General features: G+C 41.6%; 1 protein-coding gene across 8 annotated transcripts in view; it reads left to right on the plus strand.

Moving 5' to 3' along the window:
- The window catches only part of MAP7 (microtubule associated protein 7), a 126,127-nt gene that overhangs the window by 79,263 nt on the left and 23,249 nt on the right, over positions 1–23,615 (plus strand). For 5 of the 8 annotated variants that reach the window (XM_048489917.1, XM_048489902.1, XM_048489911.1 and 2 more), the window contains exons 4-7: positions 12,434–12,597; positions 16,118–16,235; positions 17,033–17,119; positions 19,677–19,787. In XM_048489917.1, coding sequence (XP_048345874.1) covers positions 12,434–12,597; positions 16,118–16,235; positions 17,033–17,119; positions 19,677–19,787 — 480 coding nt within the window. The remainder of the gene's footprint in view (positions 1–12,433; positions 12,598–16,117; positions 16,236–17,032; positions 17,120–19,676; positions 19,788–23,615) is intronic. The other 3 variants (XM_048489926.1, XM_048489944.1, XM_048489962.1) reach the window with 2 other exon arrangements.

Below are 23,615 nucleotides of genomic sequence, written 5' to 3' on the forward strand. Positions count from 1 at the left end.
ACGGCCTTCTCTGGCTCTCTAGCAACCTTACTGGCCCTTGGCAGAGAATCCCATAGCATACAAATATACTGCCTTGTGATTCCAGTGAATTGAAGAAAATCACATCCTATCTTGCTAATGTTGCTCTGAAAACTACAGCTCCCTTCCTCAGAACTGTGAGGATTCATGACAGCAGCTCTCCTGTTGCATCAAACTTTGGATCAGGTGGAATGAGCACTTGCTCCCAATTTGTGTTCTAGTGCCCAGCACTGCCTAAGGAACATACCTCACTCCACTCCTCTTTCTGCATATTAAGAGGATCTGTGGTGACTGCCAAGGGAAAACTACTAAGCCAAGCATCTCTTTGGGGAGTTCCATTTTCCTTTGGCATAACACGTACATTTCAAAGGCAGCTTCCCAGCTCCTGACCTTCACAAAAGTAGTATTTTGTAGTTTGGCATGTCTTTTGAAAGCATTTGAACTGCAAGATTAATTGATGTGGTGAGGATAAAGAAATGACTCAGACTCAGGGGCAGACTCAGGGGCAAGGGAAGGATAGGTGCAAGAGAGGATATCAACACAACACAAAAAGACAGACTGAAGAAAAATAGGGAACAGCTTTAATTGATATAACTGCAGGAGCATTGCTACAGCATAGGGATGGATCCAGCACTGGCAACCCACCTGCCAGCAAATATAGCCTATTTCGTAGCCCACCTGCTGGAAAAACCCCAGGATCCCACATGGGTGCAAGCTACAGCGCGGCTCCCTTGCCACCTGGTGGTGACAGCCCCTGAGCTGGGCGAGCTACTGAATGACTCCAACCTCAAGACCTCACGGCAGGGCAAGGCAACTTCACCTTGCAATAGACCTGTTTTCCCTCAAGGATGACTAAACTTCCCCAGCCGCCTTTGATGCCTTTGATACGGGCAGCTGCCACCAGCAAGACCTTATTTTTTTCCTAGAAAGGGATCTGAATGCTTCTGGATAAACAAGAGGGAGTGGCTGCCTGGTATTCCCTTTGCTGAGAACACCTCCACCACCACCACAAGTAAGGAAGAAAAATCATGCTCTCCTTTTTACATCTGCATGGCCAAGATTGTGGAGGGCATGAGGAAAGTTGAAGGACTACGCTGCACACTAATGTTAAAGTTTAAAAAGGTAACCAAAATTGATAGGTTTTATTCCAACAGACATTCAGTATGGAAACTTTGTAACATATTGTTTTGTAAATAAATAAATAAATAATAAATAATAAATAATAAATAAATATTCACCCCACAAGCAGGACAAGTATAAATGTAACCAAAATACAAGGGAAACAATGGGTGTAGCATGTTAAGAACATAAGAACATAAGAACAAGCCAGCTGGATCAGACCAGAGTCCATCTAGTCCAGCTCTCTGCTACTCGCAGTGGCCCACCAGATGCCTTTGGGAGCTCACATGCAGGATGTGAAAGCAATGGCCTTCTGCGGCTGTTGCTCCCGAGCACCTGGACTGTTAAGGCATTTGCAATCTCAGATCAAAGAGGATCAAGATTGGTAGCCATAAATCGATTTCTCCTCCATAAATCTGTCCAAGCCCCTTTTAAAGCTATCCAGGTTAGTGGCCATAACCACCTCCTGTGGCAGCATATTCCAAACACCAATCACACGTTGCGTGAAGAAGTGTTTCCTTTTATTAGTCCTAATTCTTCCCCCCAGCATTTTCAGTGTATGCCCCCTGGTTCTAGTATTGTGAGAAAGAGAGAAAAAAGTCTCTCTGTCAACATTTTCCATCCCATGCATAATTTTATAGACTTCAATCATATCTCCCCTCAGACGTCTCCTCTCCAAGCTAAAGAGTCCCAAATGCTGCAGCCTCTCCTCATAAGGAAGGTGCTCCAGTCCCTCAATCATCCTCGTTGCCCTTCTCTGCACTTTTTCTATCTCTTCAATATCCTTTTTGAGATGTGGCGACCTCAGAACTGGACACAGTACTCCAAGTGCGCGTCGCACTCACGGCTTTATATAAGGGCATGACAATCTTTGCAGTTTTATTCTCAATTCCTTTTCCTAATTATCCCTCTAACATAGAGTTTGCCTTTTTCACAGCTGCCATGCATTGAGTTGACATTCCCATGGAACCATCAACTAAGACGCCCAAATCCCTTTCCCGGTCTTTCAGACTGATAAGCACTGACCCCTGTAGCTGCTGTACAAGTGTGAAGTTTGGATTTTTTGCCCCTATGTGCATCACTTTACATTTTGCTACATTGAACTGCATTTGCCATTTCTTAGCCCACTCACCTAAGTTATCAAGGTCCGCTTGGAGCTCTTCGCAATCCTTTGTGGTTCTTACCACACTACATAATTTGGTATCATCTCGGGCAAACTTGGCTACCCACCCCTACTTCCAGGTCATTTATGAATAGGTTAAAGAGCACTGTAATATCCCAAAACGGAGATCCTTGGGACACCACTCCTTACATCTCTCCATTGTGAGAATTTCCCATTTACACCCACTCTTTGCTTCCTGTTTCTCAACCAGTTTGTAATCCATAGGAGGACTTCCCCTCTTATTCCTTGATTGCTGAGTTTTCTCAATAGTCTCTGGTGAGGAACTTTGTCAAAAGCCTTTTGAAAATCCAAGTAGACAATGTCCACTGGTTCCCCCTTATCCACATGCCTGTTTACACCCCTCAAAGAACTCTAGTAAGTTTGTAAGACAGGATTTGCTCTCCCCGCAGAAAAGCCACATGCTGACTTTTCTCAGCAGGTCTTGCTTTTCTACATGTTTTATAATTTTATCTTTAATGATAGAGATTCTTACCAATTTACCAGGAACAGATGTCAAACTGACTGGCCTGTAATTTCCTCGGTCTCCCCTAGATCCTTTTTCTAAAGATTGGTGTGACATTGGCCATCTTCCAGTCTTCAGGGATGGAGCCTGATTTCAGGGAGAAGTTGCATTATTAAAGTGAGAAGCATCCGCAATTTCATGCTTGAGCTCTTTAAGAACTCTTGGGTGAATGCACCTGGGCCAGGGGATTTGGTAGCATTTGGCTTATCAATGGCTGCCAGAACTTTCTTTCCTTGTCTACCACACTATCATCGCTAGTTCCTCAGAATCGCTTCTCCTAAGAAGCGCTTTCTAGTTCAGGTGTATGGGAATTTTTCTCACCTCCTCTTGGGTGAAGATACAGATGCAAAGAATTCATTCAGCTTCTCTGCAATCTCTCTGTCATCTTTTAGCACACCCTTTGTTCCTTTGTCATCTAACGGGCCTACTTTCGTTTCCCTTGCATGGCTTCCTTGCTTTTGATGTACTTTGAAGAACTGTTTGTTGCTGGTTTTGATGTTCGCAGCCATGCATTCCTTACAAGTAATCTTTTTTTTTGCCTCCCCTTACAGCTAACTTGTGCTTCTCTTTTGCCACCATTTGTGTTCCCTCTCATATTCCCTTCATCAGTCAAACTGGACTTCCATTTTCTAAAAGGACATTTTTCTTTTTTTTCTGATAATTTCCTCAACCTCTCTTTGTTAACCATGGTGGCTTTAGACTGGTGGTGCTGCCTTTTCCTAACTCCAAGTGAACACATTCCAGCTGAGCTTTTTATTACTGTGTTTTTAAATAACCTCCAAGCATCCTGGACAGTTTTGACTCTCTTGATTTTCCCTTTCAGCTTCCTGCGCACTATCCCCCTCATCTTTGAGAAATTTCCCTCTTTCTGGAAGGCTTAATGTAACTACTAAAGAAGTTGCTTCACTTGTTCGCATGCAAAGATAATACTGAAACTGACAGCATTTCAGGGTCGCTGTTCCCTATCGCCTCAACAACACTGCCTTCCAGCACCAGGTCCTGGGTACCACATGGAATTAGATCTAGGATCACCTCTCCCCTGGTTGGTTCCACAACCATCTACTCTAAGCCACATTCATTTAGCATATCCAGGAATGCTCTCTCCTTACTATGACCTGAACATGCATTTTTCCAGTTTATATGGGGATAGTTAAAATCACCCATTCCCACTACATTTTTGTTTTTGTTGGCCTCTCTAATTTCTTTTTCCATCTCAGAATCCTCTTGTGCACTTTGGTCAGGGGGACGATAATATATTCCTAATATTAAACTGTCCTTCACACCTGGTATTGATATCCACCGTGATTCTGTAGGGGAACCAGCTCCCCTTCTTTCATTTTCTATTTTATAGACACTATGCTCTCTTTGATGTAAAGGGCAACTCCACCCCCTCAATGCTTCCTGTCCTATCCTTCCTGGTAGAGCCTGTAGCCTAGTATAACAGCATCCCACTGGTTCTCCTTTCATTCCACCATGTCTCTGTAATGCCCACTATATCAAAGTCCTCCTTCAAAAACTCTGTACACCTTAGCTCCCCCATTTTAGGTCGAAGGCTTCTACTATTAGCATAGAGACACCTGTATACCCTGTCTTTGTCCTTAACCTGGGATTTATGTGCTTTACCCTCAAGTCTTTTGTAGACACTATCCCTTGTCTCATCCACATTGCTATGTTCCTTGCTTGCATGTGGTTGATTTAGAAAAACCTCCCTCTCTGTCTGCATCCCCATAGATACTGTATTCCGAACCGAAGTCACCTCAGCTCCTGTCGGCTTTCCCCCAGGGCTCCAGCTTAAAAGCTGTTCTGCCACCTTTTTAATGTTGAGCGCCAGCAGCCTGGTTCCTCTTTGGTTGAGATGAAGCCCGTCCCTTTTGTACAGGCCTGCCTTGTCCTAAAAGGTTCCCCAGTTCCTGACGAATCTGAAACCCTCTGCCTTACACCACCCTTCTCATCCACGCATTGAGACCCTGTATCTCCGCTCGCCTAGCTCGCCCTGCGCGTGGAACGGGTAGCATTTCTGAGAATGCCACCTTGGGGGTCCTGGACTTCAACCTGTTACCTAGCAGCCTAAATTTAGCTTCCAGAACCTCCTGGCTACATTTCCCAATGTCGTTGGTGCCATGTTATTCACTAATACCCTGATCTTTTCCCAACCAGCCAGAGTCCTCTCAGCCAGAGCAACTCCCAGCAACTGTCAATGGTCTTCACTCAATGACACTATCCTCTCCCTGATTGGTGGAGAGCCATCAGTGGAAGGATTCCGAGAGTCACTGGCCTGCATTACCAGAGTGGTTATGGTCTATGCAGATCCATATCAGCAGCCGGTTCATCCAAATTAGTAGAGGAAAGGGATTTGGGGTGTTGTAAATCCATCACAGGCTCCACCTCCCAACAGGGATGGTGGACTTGCAGGAAAAAACCACTCCCACAGTGCCCCAACCATCATCTTAGCTGTGACAGAAAAATGGGGAATAGCAGCAAATAAGCCCAAAATGCAACCTGTAATGATTGAGACACAGGGGGGATGGGTGGGAGAGCTGGAGCAGAGTAAAGGGAAAGGCCCGCTGTAACGAAAGGCGCTTTATCCCTGCTCTATATTATTTGGTTTGTTTGATCGCTGCCACCAATAAATAAATTTCTTTCTTATAGCCCACAAAAACTGATTTTCACGGCCACCACCTCCCTTTCGTTTGGGGGAACACAGACACAGACAAAAATAGAGACTGGAACGGACAAAAACTTAAAACGTTTATTTCTGGCTTAACAGAGGCTTCTCAGGTAACTTTGAGAGGTTATTAGTGTGTTGGTTTCAGAGAAAGATTGCTTTAGCTTAAAGGTTGCAGATATGTTACTGGCTTAACGGTTGCAGGCACTTCACTTAAGTTACAAAATGAACACTCGCTGGTGTCACTTTACTTCAGATTTCACTTCAGAAAAGAAAGATGTTTCAGTCAAGATGTTACTTAAAAGATGTTTCTCTAGAGGTTTTACACTCTCTGTTAAAATACTTCAGTCCACTGTACCTCACCACAAAAATAAAACACCAAGTCTACGCCCTGTGGGATTCAGGCACAACAGCCTCCCTCTCCCACAATCCCAAATTTGGCCCCTCTGCCACAGGACCGGGCCTCTCAAGACTTGTGTTAACTTGGAGGACAGACTTTTAGATTTTTTAAGAGGTTTCCCTCAAAAACACCTGAGGGCGGACTCTCTCCTCCAACTCAGGGTTTCAGATGTTTCAAATAGCTTCCTCAGCTATTACTAAATAACAGCAGTGAGAGATCTGAGCCGATTCTCCTCACTCTGTTCACAAAAAGCACCCGAGGGCCCACAAGCTCACACAGAGCCACAAAGTCACAAAGACTCAAAGCCAAGAACCCCTCAGCACTCCCGCTGACTGTATTTATACTCCCTGCATATTTTCCTCTGGCTAATCAGGGCTGGCCAGGGCTTAACTCTTTCAGGGGCGGCTCCACCCTGTAACCTGAATGCAGTATAAATGCATTCGTCACACCCGCCTTCTCACTAAGTAAGGGCAGGGTAGCCTGCTTAATGAGAGCATACTCAGGCTCTCATTAAGGGACTCCATACGCTCCCGCCAAGGTCCACCTCAGACACCTGCTGCTGGGTGGTCTATGGGCCCCCACCCCTTCCAAATCATGCACCGCCTTTATGGAGCTGGCAGAATCAGCCTCTCTCCACTGCTTTGAGCCAGGGGATCCAAATGCAGTCCCAGATGTGTCCAGGGCCATTGGTTTTGTTCAGTAACTTTCCATGTATAAAATATAAATGTAGATATAAACAACTGCTGCTGCCATTGTTAACTCTGTGAGGAGTGTCTTCCTCCATTTGAGGTCTGACAAAACATATGCTAAATAGATCATTACAGCTCCTTTAGCTGACCCTGTGAATGTTTTTGTTTTGATATTTAAGTAGGAGAATACAAAGTAAAGCTGTATACTTTAATTAAACAATCTGTTCTTTCCTGTATTTAGGCCATAAAACATAATTTCATTATGTTTACAGATAAGCATTATAAAATTAGAGGTAGGAGAAGTAGAGAAATAATTCTAAATCCATTTATCAAGTTTGTAAATGATGTGTTCTCTTTTTCTGTTGGGACATACAATTGAACCACCCCTCAATCAGTTGTAGGAAAAGTAGCAGTTTTCTTTATGTTTCTGTGCTTCCGTTTTTTCCTCAGTTCTTTTATTTGATTTATTTATTGCCAAACAACAAAGAACAACAATTTTAACAGTGATATGTTTTTTTAATTCATCAGTCGTTCCAGTTCCCTTTAGCCATTTGTACATATACCCCAAACCTGAAAACTCAGTATCAAATTGAATTACAGGGTACTACAGAGAAACAGAGTAGGGACAAACTTTACTTCTAATAGCTTTGCCAGTAAGAATATTCCAAAGGAGTAGTATTGCCTTTTTTTCTCTCATTAGCAAAAATGTCCATTTTGTTTTAGTTGACCTTGCATATTTATACCTGCCATACTTCCCTGAAAGGAGTTCAAACAGCAAATAATTGCTTTATGTATCCTGGACCTCTAAAAATATTCAGTCTGCCTCAGTGAACTGGAAAAGTTGTGGCATTGTGTAATACTTCATTTAGAGTGTAAGTGCTGATGTCCTTTCCTGTCTATATACATTTTTCATACAGAGCATTTTCCCCCGAGACTGCAAATTGGCAGGAATGCAGTTCAAATTGTCCAAGTATAGGTTACAAATAGGAATAGGTTGCAACAAGGAAGGCAGCTTTTAATATGGTTGTATTGGGTTTCTGAATCAATTGATGGCTAGCAGGAAGACTGATTTATAGTTGTGTTTCAACCTTCTTTCTGGGAACAATGTACTTACAGTTTAGATCTTCTGCTCTGATTGTGTGCATTACTGAGTTCAGCACTATTTGCATCCCTAGAAATTTCATTCACAATTGATGCCTTAAAGATTTAATGTCTATTTTACCTCATGTGTGATCCATTGCAACTATTTTTGTGTGAGGGGATCTCTGATAGAATTGTCATCACCTTACAGTTCCTAAGGTTCATTGGAAGGAGAGAACAGATATTTAAAATGGTGTAAGTTCAGTATATGTCTGTAAATGTAGACTGGTTGAAAGAGACAGACAGTGAACTAAAACAGTAGAGCTTTAGAAAATTATTCCAAATTATAATATCTGATTTTAGAACTACAGAGAATTTGTGAAAAATAGAATTACTTACTTAAATGTAGTCTATGATCAGAGATGAGATTGGCTGTCCATTAGCATGGACCTTTCTGACCGTACATAGAGGGGAGTTGGGGGCTAGTTCTAAAAATGAACTAGAGTCATAAGCCTGACAAAAGATGAGATCATTTTTTATATTTTCCTGAGTATTTTTTTAAAAATTATCTAAACAAAATGATTTACAGCCCATCCAAAGGGGTGGGGGGTGGGGGTAGAGTGGCAGCTGGAGATGGTATCGTGGCATCGCATCCACACCACTACCAATGGGGTTTCAGTCAGCGTGAAAACCTCTGAAGAATCCCATTGGGAAGACTGACTGATGTCATACTTTTTGCTGATATAAGTCAGTTGCTGGCATAGAAGAGTTGACTAAAGTCAGTTCTGCCTTGGAAATGTCCCCAGAATGCCCCCTGGAATGCCGGTTCATCCCCCTGCAGTTCAGGAATGACAGCGTTGAGGAACACTTCCTGGTACCTTCTGTGCCCCACTGCCAGGATAAGTCCCTCAGCACCAGCATCCATGCCACTTTGCATGGCCCTGGTGTAGTGTCACCCCAGGATTAGATTTTAAGCTTCCTTGTCTTCTTAGTATTTCATGAGCTTACATATCTTTGCCCCTCTCAGTATAATGCTTATTAACTAGTCGCTTATGTTTTGGACTAGGCTATGCCTTGTATACTTTCTGTACTCAATATATTTTATCTGTCACTTAGGCCCAAATACGTCAATGTGAAATAACTTTTCTAATATGTTTATTCTTTCAGCCCAATGCATAGGCGATCAGGGCAGTTCTGCTCTTGCACTGCTGTATCACCTTCAGAGGATTCCAGGTGGTGCAGGAAGGCAGGGAGCTCAAGAAATACCCTGGGCACCTGAGGGTTCCCCATAGGGCTAAATCAACATACATCACTCTTTTGGAGAAATCTGAAGCCTGCACTGGGATTGGGCTGTAAATCTTTCTCCAGGTCTTCCAGATAGTTTTATAAATAAATTACTTGTCAATAAGTATGTGTTCTGTGAGAACTGTGTATTTAGCTGATTATTTTATTTTTGTTATGCTATGTTCACAACATAGTCTGTCAAGAAACAACTTCATTACTCTACCAGCAATAAAACATCATGGAAGGGAAAAATACAACAGGCTCTGGAAAAGTGTTGGTGGTATGTTATAAAAGCAGAGGTTGGTATGGGAGGGGGAGCATGCCAGCAGATGGGAATTTGGGGAGTTGGGAGGTGGGCAAAAAGGGAAGGAGGCACCTTTCCCCCCTCCCCCCAATGTGGCCGGTCCTCCATGTGTGTGGAATTGCAAGCGGGGGCGGGGGGGAAATGGGATGGATGCTGTTGAGGGCAGGAAAGGTCTGGTGGGGGAAAAAACATGGCTGGCCCTCATCCTCATCTCCTCAAAAACTGCCATGTGGAACCCATCACCACCTGCCTCTGATGTCAGCACTGTCACCATACTGCACCTGCCAAACGTCCTGTCTTCTTCTTGCATCACAATATTTATTCTTGCTGGAATAAATATGATCTAAAATCATTCCACTCTGTGATTGCAAGCTAGAATAAAGATCTTATGAACTTGGATTGTGCTATATTTCCTTCATAGTGGCAAAGATTTTTAAATCGCTCTTTTGCCCAAATAGGCAGAGGAAGTCTATTTCAGTTATCGGCAAATTAACACTTTTATTTTACAGTGTGAAACTTTTTTGGCATATAAAGCAGAATTTGTAACTTGCTAACAGTCCATGGCACTGAAATTATTATCCCATTGGCAAATCGTCAAGATGAGATGGCACTTTACACAAGATTTATATCTATCGCTTTAATAATTTTAGCAACTAGAGCCCCAAGGGGTCACCTTTGAAAGGTGTCTCCTAATCAGAATCATTCTAGGTTATCCACTCCTTCTTATATTCTCAAACTGCAGTAATAGTTTAATATTTTCTCTAAACTACCGGTATCCTACCATTTAGGGGGGGGGGGGGGATCCTCAATTGTCCAAATGTTCACTTTTGGGACATCTTTATTTCTGTAGCTCAAATGGGTGGTCTAGTAGTCACCGGCACCCTTAATATAAGACCAGATTATTCTGATGTAGCCTCATTTACTTGTTTTTATTTATTTATAAATTTGATTTATACCCTGCTCTTTTCTGACTAAGTCAGGCTCAGGATGGTTTACAACAAAATATTACAGTTTAAACGCCATGTAATCCATTTAAACCCTTCATCAATAAAAACTCAATGGAGGCCTTAATATATGAAAATGGGGAGGTTAGTCAGAGAGGGTAGGGAGACAATAACTAAACCATTTACAGGGATTATAGAACCAAGAAATAAGGATTTAATAATAAATGCAGGAAGGGAAAGGGCAAAGGGAGAAGGAGAGCGAGGGACATGGGAGACCAGATTAATTGAATGAAACCTTCATTAATGAAACCTTCACTGTCTTCAACCAAATACCTGGAGGAACATCTCCATCTTACAGGCCCTGGGGAACTATATTGCATCCCACAGGATCCTGGACTCAGCTGATAGAGAGTTCCACCAAACCAAAGACAGCCCAAAAGGCTCTGGCTCTGATTGAAGACCGCTGGATGATCTTGGGGCCAGGACCTCCAGTAAGCTGTTTCCAACTGAGCAGAGTACTCTGAGGGACATATCACCATAAACCCAGAGGTGGGATCTAACCAGTTCTCACCACTTCTCTAGAAGTAGTTACTAATTTTTTCTGAGTGCCGAGAAGGGGTTACTAAAGCAACCTCCCTGCCCAATAGGGACTGGAGGTGCGTGTGTGCAGCTGCGCCACTGTTTGAATCCCACCACTGTCGGAATCTGTTATTAAAATTTTTGGATCCCACCACTGCATACACCCTGTGGTGGAATTCAGCAGGTTTTCACGACTTCGGCAGAACTGGTTGTTAAAATGGTGCTTGTAAACAATCAGTTGTTAAATCATTTGAATCCCACCACTGAAACGGGTTGTTAAATTATTTGAATCCCACCACTTCATACACCTATGAACTTTTGTTCCATGGCTCACAAATTTTGGTGCTTGGAGTTTTGGCTTTTAAAAGACAGAGGAAATGTACAAATTCAACATGCATGTTGCTGTCTATCGCTCACAATTTATTTTTAAATAAAACAATTGTATAATAAATATATTGATTTAAAGTGGTTATGTTTTCAGTAGAAATTGCAAACCGTTTAACTAAAGGTATGACATGAATGGAATTATTTTCTTTGCATCTTGTTCTCACTTAGATGTCATGATAAATTACTTCTTATAAGCAGTGGTTTAATAAATCCCAGTTTAATGTGTCATATGAATGCAGGCTGCCCAACAAACTGGGTGCTGGACTGGGATTGTAAGGCAGCATTCAGACATAAAATTTATTCATGACAGGCATGAATACAGCTTATTCTCATTTCAATTTACATTATTTTAAAAAAGGTCTTATACAACACATTACTATTATGTTTATATGATGGGATGGGGTATAAATACAACTGCACACTGCAATTTAGATCAACAGAAATCCCAATACTGACTGGATTCACTTTTATTATGTAAGATCAGATTTTTCAAAATACTGTATGTGCTATAATAATCCAAATCTCAATGCTATAGTTGTCTTTGCTCAAAACACAAAGAAATTTATGATAGCAATTAACTTTTATTCTGCGTCTTTTTTATATGCATATTTCCAAGCATCCCCTAGGTAGTAATTTACCTTCTCCCTGAAAAACTCTAGTGTTGGAATATCCACAACTTCCCAGGGCAACTTTTTCAGTGCTTAATTGTTTCAATTAAGAAAGCTTTCCTGGGGCTTCCAATTTGGGTTGCCAATTTCAGGTTGGGAAGTTCCTGGAAATTTGGGGGTGCAGCCTGAGAAGGGCAGTGTTTGGGGTGGGGAGGGACCTTAGTGGGCTGGGTGCAATGCCATACTGTCCTCCTTCCAAAGCAGCCATTCTTGCTTTGGAATCTCTGTAGTCTGGATTTATCAATAATTTCTGGACATGTCAAGATCCCGCCTGGATTTTAGCACTCCTATATTGCAATTTATTGTTCGTATCCACTATTGGGATGGTAGGTTTCAAGTTCTCAGCAGTTTGTGAAAGAGTAGCACATAACATTAAAAAGTGGACTTTATTCGCATATTTTGTAACTAGAAAAAACAATATGATTTTTTGCCCTACTGATTTTATATTGTTTTTGGTTACTGCTTCACAGAATAGTTTGATAGGTAAATAGGATTGAATGGCTGAAATTCAGTAAAACCTGAGTAAGAAGAAAGCCTTTTAAGCCAGAAGAATGATAGGGTGATATAAATGGATCAAATGGTATGAAATTGTTCTTTGTTTTAATGTCTAGCGGCAAGAGAGGTTGCATGGTTGGAAAAAGAAGTTCGAGCAAGGCAATATTACGAAAAACATCTGGAAGAGCGCAGAAAGAAATTAGAAGAGCAGAGGCTAAAAGAAGAGAGAAGACGAGCTGCAGTTGAAGAGAAACGAAAACAGAGACTAGAAGAGGACAAGGTAAGAGGACTACTGCAGCAGGAAGTGGTGACTTCTAGGGAAATGTTGGGGTGACAACCAGTTTACTTGAAGGATTGATAGTGAGTTCAGAATTAACCAAGCTACCAGGGAAATAATACTTCATATGTGAAAGGAGTAAATGAGACCTCATTGCTAACCTGCAGAAGTTTTTATGTAAGAACTGAATGGAAACTTAGCTGTTACAACCACACTAGTGTTTAGCACCATTTAGCTGACCTGGACCATGTCTACCAATCCATGGAGACAGGGCTTGCTCACTCATAAACAGCTGAAACACATAACTGAGGACATTAGAATGCTTCTGTCATCTGTGGTCTCAAAACCAGCCATATATGCCAGAGCAGGGAGGATAGTAGTGCACAGCTTAATGCCATAGCTTGCAAGTGGTAAAGCCTTGGAGGGCTGCGACAGAGACTTCTTTCTTGGTCTGACTCTGTCTGATACCTTCCTTTTATGTTCCAATGCAGAGCTGCACCAGTGTAGCATTTTCCCCTCTCATGACACCAATCTTAGAATTACGCTAGTGTCAGGATTCATTGCCATACTAAGCCATTCAATGTCAAGGTTTAGGATTGTGCTGCATATGGTTTACTAGAAATTATCTAGGTTTCTGTGTCTGTTGCTTATCCCATTAATATTAAACCCAATGAATTTCCCTCTTACTGTATACTGACCAGCATATCTACTTAATGGGTCTTTTGGCAGTACTCCTGGTGTTTACAGACTCTTAAATATTTATTAGGGCTGCAAGTTTTAATTGGAGCTAAAGCTAGCTAATATATTAGCTTGTGTCAAACTTTAATCTGTGGGGCTGAGATTGAGAAATATTGTATATATCTGAAACCCTTTGACTTCGTTTGAAAAGATTAAAGATCGTCTTTTAGTAGTTGTTGGTAGCCTCTGTTGAATAAACTGGACTGCCAGAAAAGCATAGTGATTACAGTGCCATTCCAAAGTCTGGGGAGATCCAAGGTCAGATCCCCCTTCTACCATGGAAGCTCATTAGGTGACCTTGGACCTAACCTACTTCACAAGAAAGAATCAATGAGAAATAGGGTTGCCAGGGGCCCTTCCTGGCAATTGGAGGGAGCTCTTGGGAGGTGGGTTCAGGGAGGCACGATCCATGGCCCCATGCAATGGTGGCACTTCTGATGTGATTCAGAAGTGCTGGCATCATGCCAGGGGGATGCTCTAGCACTTGTCCCAAAACTCTATGATTACCATAGAGTTTTGGAGAGAGTGGTAGAGCATCATCCTGACATGATGCTGTCACTTCCGCATTTGCCCGAAGTGACATGGAGACCCAGATGGCTCCTCCCCTTTTGACCAGCCTGTTTCTGCTCATCAAACAGCTGAGTGTCAGCAGGCAGAGATAGGAAGCACTAGGAGATTGTATTGTCGAAGGCTTTCACGGCCGGATTCAACTGGTTGTGGTGGGTTTTCCGGGCTGTGTGGCCGTGGTCTGGTAGATCTTGTTCCTAACGTGGAAAGGTCTATATGGGAACCCCAAAACACAGCATTCAGACTCATATTAAGGAGCACAAAAGACACTGTCGGCTTAACCATCCTGAAAAATCTGCAGTTGCAGACCATGTGTTAAACAAAACTGGACATAACATTTTATTTGAAAACACTGAAATTCTGGACAGTTCAGAAGGTTACTAAGTCAGATTGCACAGGGAGGCCATTGAATTCATAAACACCACGACAACTTCAACAAGAAAGAAGAGACTCTGAAAATTAACAAATCTTGGCTATCAGTACTTTAAAAATGGACTGATAACCCCACCCAAAATACAATGCTCTCAACCACACCTTTGCATAGCAAGTTACACAAATCACTTACTGATTGGTTCCCCACCCTGGGACATGGATAATATACCCCCACTAAACTTTCCCTTCTCACTAGACACAGTGTGTAACAGACTTCTCTCTGTGATATACCTCTGAAGATGCCAGCCACAGATGCAGGCGAAATGTTAGGAACAAAATCCACCAGACCACGGCCACACAGCCCAGAAAACCCACCACAACCACTAGGAGATTGCCCACCATTAGCAGGCACCTGGGAACCCTAATGAAAGGAGACTGATGAAAGCAGCTTTGGGTGCCTACTGGGAAGAAAAGTGAGATGTAAATATCTTAAGGTGACCATATGGTCACCTTCGTGAACCGGGACGGGTGGGTGGCCACCCGTGCGCGCGCGCACACACTCGCGCAGTAGCAGGAGCGCACTGCCTTCTGGGGCGCTGCCGTTTCCCACCCTGTGACAGGGCAGGAAACGGCAGCGCCCCAGAAGGCAGTGCGCTCCTGCAACCGGGTGCGCATGCGCGTGGGGCCGCAGGAGCGCACTGCCTTCTGGGGCGCTGCCATTTCCCACCCTGTGACAGGGCAGGAAACGGCAGTGCCCCAGAAGGCAGTGTGGTCCTGCGGCCACGCGGGAGGCTGCCGCACTGCCTTGCGCCCCAGAAGGCAGTGCTGCAACCTTCCAAAACCCAGAACATTGGGGAAAACCCGCGGGACCCGGGACAAGTTCTTTCAAGGCATGAATGTCCCGCCAAAAGCGGGACAACTGGTCAGCTTAAAATATCTAAACAAATAAATTATATTTTAGTCATATATTCCATTCAAGTTCTTTAAATGGCTTTAGAAATATATATAAGCTTGTTTGAGAAACTGTGATTGTAAGTTAATCAATCTTTCTGTCTTCAGTGATTCGTGTAAGAGCCCTCCAGGGGTTGGGCGGTATGAAAATCCCATAAATAAATAAAATAAATAAATAAGTTAATCAGTCTTTCTGTCTTCAGGTATGAAAGGCAGAAAGCTTCTTTTCATTTAAATATTCCACAAGTGCCAAATTTTACAATTTAATATAAATTTTACAATTTTAATATAATTGCCGCTGGTGCACATGTGGTGATTATATATATATTCTTATTCTGAAATTGTTTATATTAGTTCTGAGAAACATGAACCTGTTCTTGAGAAACCTGTTCTTGGGAAACGGCAGCGCCCCAGAAGGCAGTGCGCTCCGAAGTGGTTATTTTTGCTCCAGCCAGTTTGTTTCCAGACCTTTACCATTTTTTGTTATATTACAAACAGCGTTTAACAATTTAAAAAATCTTAAAACGGGTAACAAATTAAAAATAAATGCATTGAAATTGGGAAAGGGGTAGCAAAGCACAGCACCACCTTCAGATTTTTGATGCCTGTACCTGATGCTCAGTTTAGCATGTGGAAGCATGTGATGTAATGCCAGCAAAGTTAACTACTACTACCTGTCTTCCCCTGCATGCTTGCAGATACCTGGTATAGAGCGACCCCCGGTACTTAGAGTTGACAGTGCAGGTGGACTTATGTAGAATTATGAATGTCTGTTGGAATCATGCCCATCCTTATCAAAATTGGGTTTCTGGGCACATCTTATGAATGAACATGTTGGCTGCACTTTCACTTTCATCAGCCAAATGTGTCTTATGTTTATCTCACTGCTTTTAAGGAGCGACATGAAGCTGTTGTGCGCCGCACAATCGAGAGGAGTCAGAAATTGAAACAGAAGCAAAATAGGTGGTCCTGGGGAGGTCCACTTCATAGGAGTAGCAGCATTAAGAGCACAGGTAAAAAGGGTACCCGGTGTTGCAGGCAGCATCCCTGTTATTGGGCTGATATGGGTATATGATGAGCTCTCTGAGAGAAGTGTCTCTGCAGACTGATCTATGTTGGGTTCTTTAACTGAAGCTCAATATGTGCCTGCTTCTTAACTGTTATGCTGAGCAAAAAGAAAAAAAGAAATTGAACTAATACTTGTTTTATCTCCATCTATATTTGTGCTTAATTTTGTTTGTGTTTCTGTGATCTTGTCTGTCTGCCAACAAAGCTACAAACGAAATAAGAAACCCCCAACATATATATATTTACAGGATATTATGAGTATTTTAGGAACATTATTCAATGCACATTCTTAAATAACAAAAGGAAAGAATTTTTTTTACTAGAAAGCTGCTATCTTTCCTCTGAAGATACTGGTGTTTGTTAAAATGTTAGGTAATCATATAAAGCTTTCATCTTAATATTTTTCCATTTTATCAGTAAGTATGTTAACAGGTGGGTTTAATTCTAAAAAAAAATTCCCACATTCCTCGACAGCAGGAAATTGTGTTTATCTGTTAAATACTTTCTCGTCCTTCCATTCAAATGCACTAATATATCTTGATTGATCACACAGTGAATGTGATTGTTCTTATGGAGGCTAAGCACTTGATATTACTACTATTTCATTGTGCTGCAGGATCAATAAACAATTGCTTTTCCCTGACAGTGCTCTACCTTTTCTCTTTGCTTCTGTCAGTTTGCTGATCTGTAACTTTTTTTTCCTTTTCCTTTTGGAAATCATTGTCTTGCATTCTGTCCCTAGGTTATTTTGTTGAATCATCATTCACCTTTCTCGATTTAGCAGGCTTGGAGTACCACTTCAGACCTCTGAGTGGTGCTAGAAAACCCGGTACATAAACCACTGTGATTTGTTGATTTCATCATCTGTAGATCTCTCCCCAAAATAGGACACTGCACTAGTACCTAAACAATCCTCCTAGACTCAGTGCATGCCTAACATTTGCTAGTTAGAGTTGTTAGATAGTCCCCACTGTCTTCCTCAAGCTTACCAAATTGTTACGAGGTGACTTAAAGAATGTGGTACAGTCCATAATACAGTAGATTGGTTTGAAAAAGTTCTCAGTGCAGTCCTATGTGGAGATATTCATATGGATTTAGACTGGAAAATCTTTGCATAGGATTCCATTGTTGGAGTCTTTTCTAGCTCTGGAATCAAGCAGCATTGTTAAAAACCCTGTGTAAACATTATTTTTTTTACTGTTAGAAGAAAAACCTTTCAAACTGTGTATTTGTCTCTCAGCACCCTTGAACCATCTATTCCTTTCTCCATAAGATTTATTTGTTGACTTAGAAGGAGAGTATGATGCAGTGTTAACCTGCATTCTGAAACCAAGTCAGTTTTTAAGAAAAACAAAATTAATCCCATTGTAATAACACAAAATATATGAGCAACAAATTGTCCTGTTATCTGCTTGCTGTTAGCGTGCTTTAATGGTGAAGAGTGGTGAACTCTAACCTGGAGAGCTGGGTTTGATTCTCCAGTCCTACACTTGACCGGGGTGAACATGAAGTCTGCTGGGTGACCTTGGGCTAGTTACAGTTCTTCAGAACTCTCTCAGCCCTGCCTTCCCCACAAGGTGTCTGTTGTGGGAAGAGGAAGGAAAAGGAGTTTGTAAACTGCCTTGAGACTCCTTACAGGAGAGAAAGGCATAGTATAAATCCAAACTCTTTTTCTTCTCCTTTTCTTCTTCTTTACTTACAACTTCTGTCCAGATTCCTTGAGTATATCTATGGAAGCACTCCTTCCTACTATTCTGTTAACATTTTCTTGCTGACCTGCATATGAAAGGCTTTGCATGATAGCTCTTTTCTCAGAAACAGTGGTGTGAGTAGCTTTAGGTGACGCTAGGTGATTGCTGCATTTTAAAAGAATAAAAATGCCAAATGCAGGCACAGGCAACTTGTATGTCCATTGAAGACCCTGTTAATATTGCTGAAATTTCTAAATTTTAGTGTAGGGATTTGTAGTGATAAAAATGACACCATGGGTTTGCCAAATATCTTTGATAGTACACATTTGTCATGAGAAAATATGAAAATGAGAGACAAGGAGGTTATGTCTGCATAACCTCACTAATGAGAACATGAAAGTCATGATTAGATGAAGGGGGGTATAGTGGCTGGGGTTAATAGCACATCCAGTCAGCAAAGGGCTCTTTTTAGTAAAGTTTTTCTTTCGTGACGTACTGAATCAGAGGTGGGATTCAGCCAGTTCACACCGATTCTCTCAAACCGGTAGCTAGCTGGCTGGAATCCCACCACAGCGGCCATGCCTCTGGGCCAGTGGCACGGCCTTCGCTTCTTGGGAGGCCTCCTGGCGCTCCAGCAGGTTGCCCCAGAAGTGAAGGCTGCACTGAGGACCAGCTGGCTGCCAATTGCGTTGTGCGTGCGGTGCGCAGGTCTCCCCTGAAGTGAAGGCTTCTTGGGAGGCCTTCTGGCACTCCAGCAGGTCTCCCCCGAAGTGAAGGCCACACCGGGGGCCAGCTGGCTGCCAATTGCACTGTGTGTGTGCACTGTGCAGGCCTCCCCTGATTATACCGTGAAGCAAAGGCCACGGCAGGACCCGGCCATCAATTGCACTGTGTGCAATCAAAGTGAAGGCCGCACCCCGCACACAGCGCAATCAGCAGCTGGCCCCTGGCATGGCCTTTTCTTGCCTCCCCCCGCCCAGCATTGGAAAGGGGGCCTCTGGCACAGCACAGCAGCCAGGAAAGTAAGTGGTGGGGGCACGGCGGGCGGGGACTGGGGGGGCAAACCGGTGATTTAGAATCCCACCACTGTACTGAATGTACTGAGGAATCTTAACTATATTAGAATTATAACCCCGTTTGAGGACTGAAGACTGAGATGTGGGCGTCTCACATCTCACACAGCGTTAAAACTGGCTAATGGAGAACAATTATAATTTTTAGGAATAGGATCTTCCTAACCTTTTGCTCCCTGCTTTTCTCTCTTGTATTCATCATCTTTACTAGTGTTATTCATTTCCCAACTTTCATGTGTCAACTGTTCATAAACAATTTGGTTCACAAAGTTAATTGGCTCAGTGGACACTTTTTTCTTATTTTTTCACAGGCCTACTGCAAGACCTTATTGTAAGTGCAGCAAAATGGAAATGGAAATCTTACTATGTTTATGATCAGTTCATTTAATTTTGCCTACTAAAATATATATTTTGGGCTGACTACATGACTAATGTTACAATTTGAGATTAAACAACCTTGTGCACATTCTTTGAGTCACCTATAAAATTTCCCTTGAAAAATCTTCCTCTTTTTACGCAATGGAGGTGGGAAAGTAGCCCTCTTTATTGTTCCCTCTAGAGGACTAGGAGGTTGCATTACTGCATGTAGGCTGCCAATTAGCATTATTTCCATTTGTTTTAGATCCAGACAGGCGATCTGTTTCAACAATGAACCTTTCGAAACATGTTGATCCAGTCATTAACAAGCGGCTCTCCTCCTCATCTGCAACATTACTAAATTCTCCAGACAGAGGTACAGTTTGAAAAAAATGCCGGAAAAGGACTAAAATGTTCTGTGCTGTGACATAACCATTTTGAAAAATGTCAACAAGATCTGAAGTCATTTTATGTACATTATTTAAGGAGGAAAAAACAGTTTCAAACACATAGTGAATTGAATGGTTGGCCACATTTTGGCAAGGAAAAAAATGTATCACACATTTGAAATATCAAAACTTGCTTGAAACTATACACTTAACAAGTGCTAAAAGCAGTGCTTCTGTCAGGTTTTTTAGTAAACCAATAAAAACTAGAGAATCAGTTTGTCATTCCATAATGCATGGAATCCATTTTATTATTTGTCCATCACCATTAGACCACATTCATATGGTTGTTTTTGTTTCAACAATTTAACAAACAAAAATCTTGAATTTAAGTATAGTCAAATTACTGACTTAAATTATCTAAAAACTTTTGATTTTGATATGTTGTCTTGGTTTTAGAGGAAGGCTTTAATCCAAATTATATTTTGATCTTCAAAAAGAAAGAAAATAGATATCAAGTGTTTAGGTGATCCCTTACCATGCAGTATTTTACCTACTGCGTTCATTCCAAGTTTTAAAATAGAAAATAAAGGAGAGAGTAAAAGGCTGCGGTGATAAGTTTGCTTTTTACATTCTTTAGAAACTAACATTTGTGACAAACTTTATATTAACCAAAATATCCTAAGATTATTGTATATTGCTTAGAGTTATAAATACAGTTTGAGACAAACGATTTATTCGTTTTTTAGCTATATTGTGAAACTGGTTGGAAGGTCTTGAACATTTGATAGAACATAATGTTCTAAAAATCTGTGGTTTTTCTGTTTAATAATTGTGCGTACTTTTCTGCATGTGTAGTGGTATATGTGTACATCCATTGCATTTATATGCCTGGCTGAAATTCTGTAACATAAGCTTTGAAATATTACACCAGGGCCACTGATCTGGCTGTGCAAAGTTTTAGGCAGCAAAGCACAGTTCTTCGGAACGTTGTTCATATTCAGGAAAAGTAATTTCTTACTTTTCCTTATATACTTATTCACTTTTCAGAGTTTTTTCGGTGTAGGAACTTTTTTGTAAGCTGCATTATTGCAGTCAAAACTCTGCTCACGACCTGAACTGGATCTCAACAGAAGTTGGTTTCAGATGCCCAGCTTTCTGGGCATAGACAGCTGGGGAAGGCAGTGGCCAACCACCCCACAGACCTAGTCTGCCCAGTAAATATTGTGATGTGATGTCTTCCTATGGGTCCATAACGACCTGGTGATTTAAGTTTTAAATAGCTGTTTTAGGTTTATAACAGAATGCATGAAGATATAATGTCTGTAGAATTATAATGTCTTTAGAAATTGCTGACAGATATATTAGTCAGTTTATTCCTAATAGAGATTTGACAGGAATTGTAGCTGTGTCATGTGCTTTGCTGCTGAAAAATGTTCTCGTTATGCTTATTCCCCTTGGTCCTTAATCGGTTTTGCGTACATTTTGCTGTCAAGGAGCCAACACACATAGCATGTAAAGTGAACATGACAACCGTTCGTGATAACAAATGATGAATTTTAGTGATGATCCGTGCCTAGTCCTTCAGGTTCCCAGCTCCCATATCTGGAATGTAATTAGGGTTTGGGAAAGCTGAGTGTCATGAATTCTGCCAGTTTGGTTTTATCCAAGATGGTGGCATAGCCTGATGATGTTGACCTTGAGAATAGTTTGAGGGAGATATGTCAAGGATGAAATGCAGCGTACTGCTTGGTTATGACAAACAAACATGTTCTCTGTCCCATATAATTTTAATGGGTTGGATCCCGCTCAAGAATTGGGCAATGACAGCATAAGGACCAGCCATTTTCGCCTCCCCTTAGTAATCCTTTCTGACTCTGGAAAGTTTACTCCTGGAGTTGTGGGTCCTGTGTGAACTAATAGCGACATGGGTCGGGAGGTTGTTCATCCCACACCTTACTGAAGCCCACATGGCTGTCACAGTTCACACAACCCAAGGAATGAACTTTCTCGGGATGGAAATGTTGGGGGTGGGTTAGTGCCTTCCACCAGGATCATTCAATCCAACCCAGATTCATTCCCAAGTAGGAGAAGGGAGTGATTCAATCCAATAATGAGAAGAGAGGGTTATAAAGGATTTAATTCTTTCTCTGTGTTGCTTGATCAGTTTCTAAAAGTTCCAAGACATACAATGTGGGCTGTTCTTTGTCTCTCTCTCTCTCTGCCCTAGCAGCCTTGTGAGGCTAAAATACTTTAAATCTGAGTTTTGAAAGCGGTTTGTCTTGTACTGAGAGGTACTCGGAGCTACTCGTATGAGGAAGCAGAATCATGGCCTTAAATACAAATTGGGTCTGAAATGTTCTTAAAAACCACGGCAAAGGCCTCCTTTGGGAAATGTGTGTAATTAAATTTACTTTTTAAGATTGCCAAGTATAGAACTTTTTAAGCAGAATAGGTTAGAATTATCACCTTCTGAATCTCCCCCTGCCCCATTTCACAAACATATGTCTGACAACTCTACATAAAAAAACTTCCAGTTATGGTATTTGCTGCTTCTAGTCATATTTGTTGCTGCAAGTGCATGTGTGTACAGTGGGCTTTTGTGTGTATTCTCTTTGCCCTTGTAACGGTGTTGCACAAAACCATTTTTCCTTTGGTGCGGCATTTGCTTTAAAAATTTCCTTTTAAGAAAATTTACCATCCCACAAAGCTGTGCCTTGGGCTACTAGAATAGCGTCAGTAGTGAGGTGTAAAAACATGACTAGGAATCAAGACATTTTATTGAATAGATTTTACTCTATTAAAGAGTTCCAGAAGAACATGTAGGAGGTAATCCTAAGCAGGCCCACTCTGAATTAGATCCTGTGTTATTCACTGAAGCCTATTACCAGGAAAGGATTACAGCCACCATTTCTCAATAGATAATGAACAGTACCCAAACTTTTTTTCTTAATTTGTAACTGTCACTACAAGGTAACTGGGGAAAAAAAATCTTGTTTTGAGAATTAATAATGATCATTTTGAGCCAATTGCAAGGCTTTCTGTAAACAGTCCTTGTTTTGAACATTATAATACATGTATGCTCTGTGCTCATCTGCTTTTCAGAAATCATACAGAGCTGTACCCTGAAGGGTATTGCAATTAATATCAGTTGCATTGTTTATCAAGCCTAAAATTTTATGGCAGCACAGATTCTCTTCCATGATATGATACCCATCAGAGGGTGCAACAGACCTCCACAGCTTATATACGTCTTCAGGCAAGGAAACCACTCACTCAGTTTTTCCCTGCCCTTTTCCCCTCAGGGACTCAGATACTTCAGAAATATGGTAGTGTAAGCTAAAAAGTACTTTCCCTCAGCCCTGTATCACATCCCAGAAGGTGAAGGCTAGCTCATTGAGTTTAAAACTCTTACTGGCAGTCCAACTTATTAAAACACACTAAAATAAATTTTGAGGCAGATGTAAACTTAAACAGCAACACAGATTTATTTAACAGACAGAGAAAGGGAGGAATAATAACTGGGAGATGGATGCAGGAGGCAAATAAGGCAGGAGGCAAGATACACAAATAAGGCAGGAGGCAAGATACACTAATTATACAAGAACTTGGCACAGAGATTTAGAGCTTTTGACTTCTTCAGTACTGCACTTAAGATTATTCAGTTATAGTTCAGCTTAGATGTTTGTTTCATAGATGTTACTCAGTTTGTACAGTTCCTTTAATTTACATTATATTGGCTTATAGTTTCTACACACAGGGTCCTAACATAGGCTAAGTACTTATCCACAAGACACTCACTCAACCCTCCCATTAGA

The sequence above is a fragment of the Sphaerodactylus townsendi genome, linkage group LG01 (assembly GCF_021028975.2).
Source record: "Sphaerodactylus townsendi isolate TG3544 linkage group LG01, MPM_Stown_v2.3, whole genome shotgun sequence".
Classification (NCBI taxonomy): domain Eukaryota; kingdom Metazoa; phylum Chordata; class Lepidosauria; order Squamata; family Sphaerodactylidae; genus Sphaerodactylus; species Sphaerodactylus townsendi.